This window comes from Apium graveolens, chromosome 10 (assembly GCF_009905375.1).
Source record: "Apium graveolens cultivar Ventura chromosome 10, ASM990537v1, whole genome shotgun sequence".
NCBI lineage: Eukaryota > Viridiplantae > Streptophyta > Magnoliopsida > Apiales > Apiaceae > Apium > Apium graveolens.
This window is the reverse complement of record NC_133656.1, coordinates 79,763,906-79,770,070: the sequence shown is the minus strand read 5'-3', so window position 1 is coordinate 79,770,070 and position 6,165 is coordinate 79,763,906. Positions and strand designations below refer to the sequence as shown.

Sequence of the window (6,165 nt, the reverse complement as noted above, 5' to 3'; positions counted from 1 at the left end):
ATTAGCAAGATATCAGGTTTATGCCAAGGTTTTCTCCTTTCCAAATTCATTGGATATTGCAACTCTGTTCATAATTTTCATAACAGAGGTTTTCAAAGAGTGTATGAAATGTATATATATAGGTATATATATATCGGGACTTAATGAAGTATATCGTAACTTCATTATTTATAATGATAATTCAAAGATTGAATCTATCCAAGTCTTTTCTTGTAGTCTCATCTATGTGATGAACTTTTGAAACTAATTATAACTTGAACGGTGGTAGTTCAAGTAGTCTTCAGAAAAGATATAAGTATATTGGAGTATCTTGTAACTTCATCTTTTAAACTTATATCTAGTAAATGATTATCTTGTGCATGTCAAAGATTTTTAGAAAAACGTTGAGACAAGGGTAGATATATGAAGTCACCTTACAATGATATTTTTATACAGTTATAAACTGGAACTCTGTGGATGTTATACATGTCAGAGGATTTCAAATATTGTGAAAAGTATATATATGTATATATATATACTGAATATTTTGCGACTTGGTCGCGTTAAGATATCAGCTTGGTTTATTTCTTTTGACCAAGACTTTCATGAGTACAATGAGAATGCTCATATATTGTTAATCATTATACATATTATTTTGGTGGGCTTGTTGCTCACTCTTGCTTTCTTCTTTCATCACACAACAACAGATAGAAAAGATGAACAGGACCAAGATTCCATTTCGCAAGCGGTTAGGAAACGTTCCGCAGTTTTCTGGAAGCGTTGATGTCGCTGTAGCTGAGGTAGAAATTACCAATAGGCTAGGCTTTCAACTTCTGATGTACCAGACTTATGTATCTATATGAATTGTAATAATGGAAAAGAAATGTAAATTTATTCAGAAACCCTTTTAAGGTGTAACGGTTTATAATCGTGGAATAAAATGACTTGTGTTATTTTTGGTATTCATCTCTGAGACTATAACTTGTGGTTTGTATATTGTGGGGTCACAGTACTCAGTAGTTGGTTGACTGTTAAGATTAAGTATTGATAAGGGAAATGGAACTCGTGACAATCCGAATCCCCGACCCCGGATTTGGGGGTGTTACATTATACATTGGCACTTTGTTGTCTATTGTCATTTTTACAAACTTGACTGACTTTAATGATTTATTCTTAACAAGATGGACAACAAAATAGTTAATCTGAGGTTGCACTATGAAGGAAAGTTTAAGAAGACAACATATGTTGGTGGAAAACATTTCATTGTGATGGGCTTAGACGTTGAATCATTTTCTTATTCTGTGTTTATGGAATTGGTTAAAGATAACCTCCATTTTACTGAAATTGGAGGAACCAATGCAAACAAAGGAAAAAAAAGGTGGTTGGCAGCTGTTGTCCAATGACAAGCAAGTCATGGCTCTTGTGGAAGATTGTGCTCCTGGCTATTTAGTGAACTTCTACATCGACAACATTGTTGACAAACAAATTAAGTCGGCTCCTCAAATGCAACCTCAGGTGATCACTCAGCCTAGGGAAAACTTCATCCAAGGTATATATGTGTAGTGTTTAAGTCACACATAATGGTATGTACACTGAAGTCTAAAGTACGTAATTGATCATTGTTATAGCTTCCAGTGAGAAACCGTTGAAGCGTAACTTTGTTACTACACATCAAATCCAGCAGCAACAAAAGAAAATGGATAAAAAGTTTCCCGAGGATGGTGGTTGGCAGGATATTTTAACAAAAGAAAGTGACAAGATGTATGTTATGGATAAAAAGCTAAGGTTACTACTTGCTGTATTTAATACTAAGATTCGGGAGCTCAAGGCCTTTAATGGCTGCTCTCGTATTTCGTAGCTTAATTCTGCCTTTACGAGATGCCTACGTATCTCTGTGAATTAGAGAATCAAGCCAAAAAACGTAGTTCTGATTTGTGGGGTGAGACCCCTTATATAGATGTTGGTGGTCCTTGAATTGGACTTGGTATACGAGACTTGGTGGGCAAGTCTCATAATTAGAATGGACTTTGGAGTCCTAGATAGTAGGAAACTGATTCCTTATCCTTTTAGGTCCCCTTGAGGCTTATCTATAAGGATTTATATCCTTATCAGGACTCTTCTCAACAGCTGATTTTTCCCTTATTAATTAATTACGAAATTAATTAATAATCAGGGCTTTTGGGCCATTTTTATTCGACCAGACCTGATCTGATCCATCAGGCTTAACCTTTCTGGTCTGAATATCATACATCTTCATATTGGGCCTAGCAGCCCATTAATTATAAAATCAGGACTTATTTATCCCTATCATTTGCCCCCCAACTTTTGGGAAACATTGATTAGGTTTCGCAGAAGTTAAATCTATTCGTTCCCTTACAGGGTTTCGTTTTTGCGTAAAGTGTGGAGCGACCTACACATTTACAACGAATCTTCCTTTTATTCAGAAATTATCTTAATTTCCAGGAATTTTTCCCTAATTTTCTGGAATTTTCCCTAATTTTCTGGGATTTTTCCCTAATTTCTGGGATTTTTCCCTAATTTCTGGGATTTATCCTAATCTTCTGGATTTTTCCCTAATTTTCTGGATTTTTCCCTTAATTTCTGGGATTTATCCTAATTTTTCTGGATTTTTCCCTTTAATTTCTGGGATTTATCCTAATTTTCTGGATTTTTCCCTTAATTTCTGGGATTTATCCTAATTTTTCTGGATTTTTCCCTTAATTTCTGGGATTTATCCTAATTTTCTGGATTTATTCCTTATTTCTGAAAATATTAATATTTTTCAGAAATTATTTAAGGAATTTCCTTATTTTTTTTTGTGATTTTCCAGGATTTTTCTTCCTTTTCTTTTTTTTTTTTTCTTTTTTCTATATAATTTTCGACCAGGATCCTGGTCGAATTAACCCCCATATTGCCCTGGTCGACAGCTTTTCGAGCAGGAGTGTTTCGAGCAGAAGTCCTGGTCGAATTCGGCCAGGATTTTTTCCTTTTTTTTTTTTTGAACAGAAATCTTCGACTAGGATTTTCGGTCAGAATACATTTTTTGACCGATTTAGCCTTTCTTTTAAGCCCAGATCGACAAAAATTCGGGCAGGTTCTATTCGACCAGGTTTTTACCTTGCTTCCTGGTCGACAGGGTCAGGAAAAAAGGTCAGAAATCATTCAGGCATTCTGGTCGAATGAAACAAAATATTCTTTTCTTCCTTTTTCGATCAGGAATTTTGGTCAGGATTCTTTTCTTGACCGAATTAACCTCCATATTGTGCCTTGATCGAAGCTTTTTTGAGCAGGATTGATTCGACCAGGGTTTTCATTTGATTTCTAGTCGAATGAGTAAGAAATGATCATTTTCATATCCTTTTATCTTGAAGTTGGGCCATATGTTTGGGCTGGACTCTCTCTTTTTTTGATTTGGGCCTAGATTCTTTTGGGCCAACCATTCAGTGGGTTTTTCCTTTTTGGGCCTTTGATTTTCAACTATTTGGGCCCTTTTCTGGGCTGGTTTTATTGGGCTAATCTTTGGGCCCACTCAAAAAGATATTAGGGCCTCAAACAGGGCTTTTATACCTGGGCCTTAGCTCTGGGCCTTTTTAGCCCTACACACTTGGATTTTCCAAGATTCTTATAAAATTGGGCCTTATCTCTAAGTCCAAATTCCAGGTTCTTTCTTCTAAGGTTTTTCTGGATTCTTCTAGAATCTTTGAAAAATTAAAATTCTTTACTTGGTCTTTCCAGGAATTTCCAGGATTTTCCAGAACCTTCTCTTTGTTGGGCCCAAATGGGCTTTTTGAGGCCCAAACCACCTCTTCTTTGGCTATATAAAGGTGGGTGGGGGGAGTGTTCCTACTCACACTCTTCACTCCTCATTCCTTCCAACTTCCTACTCTCTCAACCTTCCTTCCCTAGCTTTCAGCCTCCTTCCTTCCACAGTTTCCAGGCTTTTCCCAGCTTTACTAATGGCTGACAAGAGTTCTGAGAGGGCGGCCAAGATAGCCTCGGCTTCAAAACGAGGTAAGGATATCGAGATCCGCTCTTCATATATGTCTTTAATTGATATGATTAACACTAGGGGGGATGAATATCCCTCCACTGCACATCTCGACTCTTTTAATCATTGTAATACTTGGCACAACATAGATTTCAATAAACTAAATGCTCGTTATAACGTTCTTCCTCCTCTTAGATTAGTTCCAGTCTCTGGTGGTGATCGTACTTGCCACTGGAGACCCGATACTCTCTTCATTTACACAGATGCCCTCAATGCTGGGCTTAGGTTTCCTTTTCACCCCTTCATTCCTCATCTTTTGGCTGATTTACAAATCAACCCGTGTCAGCTTCCTCCAAACGCCTGGAGGAACATTCTATGTTTTATGGTCTGCTGTCTTAGGGAGGGCTTTCCTCTTTCTGTAGCTGTTTTTAGGAAAGTCTTTCAGTGTTACAATAGTTCTTCCAATAACTGCGGTTGGGTCTATGTCAAGCAAAGGCCCAAAAGCAAACATATTTTTAACAGTGCCTCTATTCCTGATAATAATCAAAATTGGAGGAATAGTTTCGTCGGGTTACGTTGGGAGAATGGTGACTGGGGCACACTTTTTCGATCTTCCTTTGGGAAGGTCAGTGATGGTAGCCTCAAATCCATTCACTTAACTCCTGAAGAAACTATTATTTATAATGGGCTTACTCAGGATGATGGCACGACCACCAGCTGGACTCTCTTAGAGGAGTTTTCCCTGATTCATGTGGGACTATCCTCTGTTTCTCAACAGGGTATTTTTCTTCCCTTCTCAATTTTACTTCATTTCATGCATTATTAACTTCACTTATTTTGTCCTTTGCTTTGTTTCAGCTGCTAAGGAGATTAACGAGGACAATGTTCCTTTGGTTGAGGAAACAGCTAGGATGAAGAAAGCTCGGCTCGCAGGCCTAGACACCCGGGGAAAGGCCACGGAGCCTATCTTTTTGAAGAAGCACAAAGAGCCTATAGGGGAGGCCTCAACTGAAGGAGCTGGAGGCCATGGTACTCCTATCACTGCTGCTGCCCCTACTGCTGCTGCCACAGGCGCCTTTCAGCCTCTCTGGGGATTCCGCCGAGGGGACACCGTAGTTGGTTCCACGAAACATGCTTGGGATTGGTCTTACCATAGCGTGACCCCCAAGGATTTTACTGATGTGGTGGCCACCCCTGATCTTGAGAGGATCAAGCTCATGGGAGCTCAGTCTCTGGCTTCGGTATGCCTTCTCTTTTTTTGAACTTATTTTTCGTTCTTGTAGCATTGCCTTATACTTTGTTAATTGCTTTGTTTCAGTCTAACGCCTATTTTCAAGGCGCTGTGAGGCAAGCCGAATCATGGAAGCGGGCTTCTGATAAGGCCGATAATGCCCTCAGGAGGCAACAGAAGAAGTATGCTACCCTGGAGAAGAAGCTCAAGCGCAAGGAGGAAGAACTCGGAGAGTCTAACGCCGAGCTGGTGGTACTTCGGGCGGAGAAGGATAAAGCTATAGACAACTATCTGGACTCGGAGGAGTTTGCCCAATCCATGAGGATTAGGGATGATTCAGTCTTTCCCGAGTTTTTTAGGACTGGTTGGGACACGGCCCTTGGGACCGTGAACGAGGCTTGTCCTGATATTAACCCGGCGGACTACATCTGCCCTGATGACGAGGCTTTGCTACAGAGGTTTCGTACCCGAGTAGTTGTCTCGGACCATGTTCCTCAGGATCCACTCCTTCCTCCTCCCGAGTCTTCTTCCAGACCTGCTGAGGACGACAGCTCTTCCTCCTCCTCCGAGACGACAGAGACATCCAGCGAGAGTGGAGAGGACGATGATATGGATGCCGAGGGTACTTCAGCTCCTTAGAGCTTTTTCAGTCCTGCGTGGCTTTTTTTATTTTCGAGACTTTATTTATCAAACTTTTGTAACATCTATCAGATCTATTTCATTTATCACCTTTTATGCTTGCATCCATGCATTTGATTTTTATTTGTTAGGCCACAAACATACTTTGAAGAACTTATGAATTTCATAAAATTGTCTGGGATTCGTCCCTTACACAAGTCTTAATAAATTTCGTAATAAAGCTAAAACATATAAATCCTAAGCAAGCAAAGCTTCAAGGTGCTTTTCAACCTACTCGCCATCCTGACGAGTGAGAATCGTATCCGGCTTCCCTACACATAGTAAACCT

The 6,165-nt window shown here is 39.5% G+C and overlaps 1 protein-coding gene across 1 annotated transcript; it reads left to right on the top strand.

Annotated features, from left to right (window-relative positions):
* The first annotated feature begins 1,392 nt into the window (after window positions 1-1,392).
* LOC141690700 (uncharacterized) lies at window positions 1,393-5,901 on the top strand. The gene is made up of 5 exons (XM_074495476.1): window positions 1,393-1,528; window positions 1,608-1,764; window positions 2,986-3,129; window positions 4,878-5,208; window positions 5,286-5,901. The coding sequence occupies exons 1-5, from the start codon at window positions 1,393-1,395 to the stop codon at window positions 5,835-5,837; spliced, it is 1,320 nt and encodes a 439-aa protein (XP_074351577.1). The 3' UTR covers window positions 5,838-5,901.
* The last annotated feature ends 264 nt before the right edge of the window (window positions 5,902-6,165 follow it).

What these genes read in the sequence shown, in the direction of transcription:
- LOC141690700 (XM_074495476.1), top strand. Translation starts at nt 1,393, where the DNA reads ATGGCTCTTGTGGAAGATTGTGCTCCTGGCTATTTAGTGAACTTCTAC. An exon ending in TAGGGAAAACTTCATCCAAG is followed by an intron (nt 1,529 to 1,607) that starts GTATATATGTGT and finishes TCATTGTTATAG; the next exon opens with CTTCCAGTGAGAAACCGTTG. An exon ending in CGACAGGGTCAGGAAAAAAG is followed by an intron (nt 3,130 to 4,877) that starts GTCAGAAATCAT and finishes GGAAACAGCTAG; the next exon opens with GATGAAGAAAGCTCGGCTCG.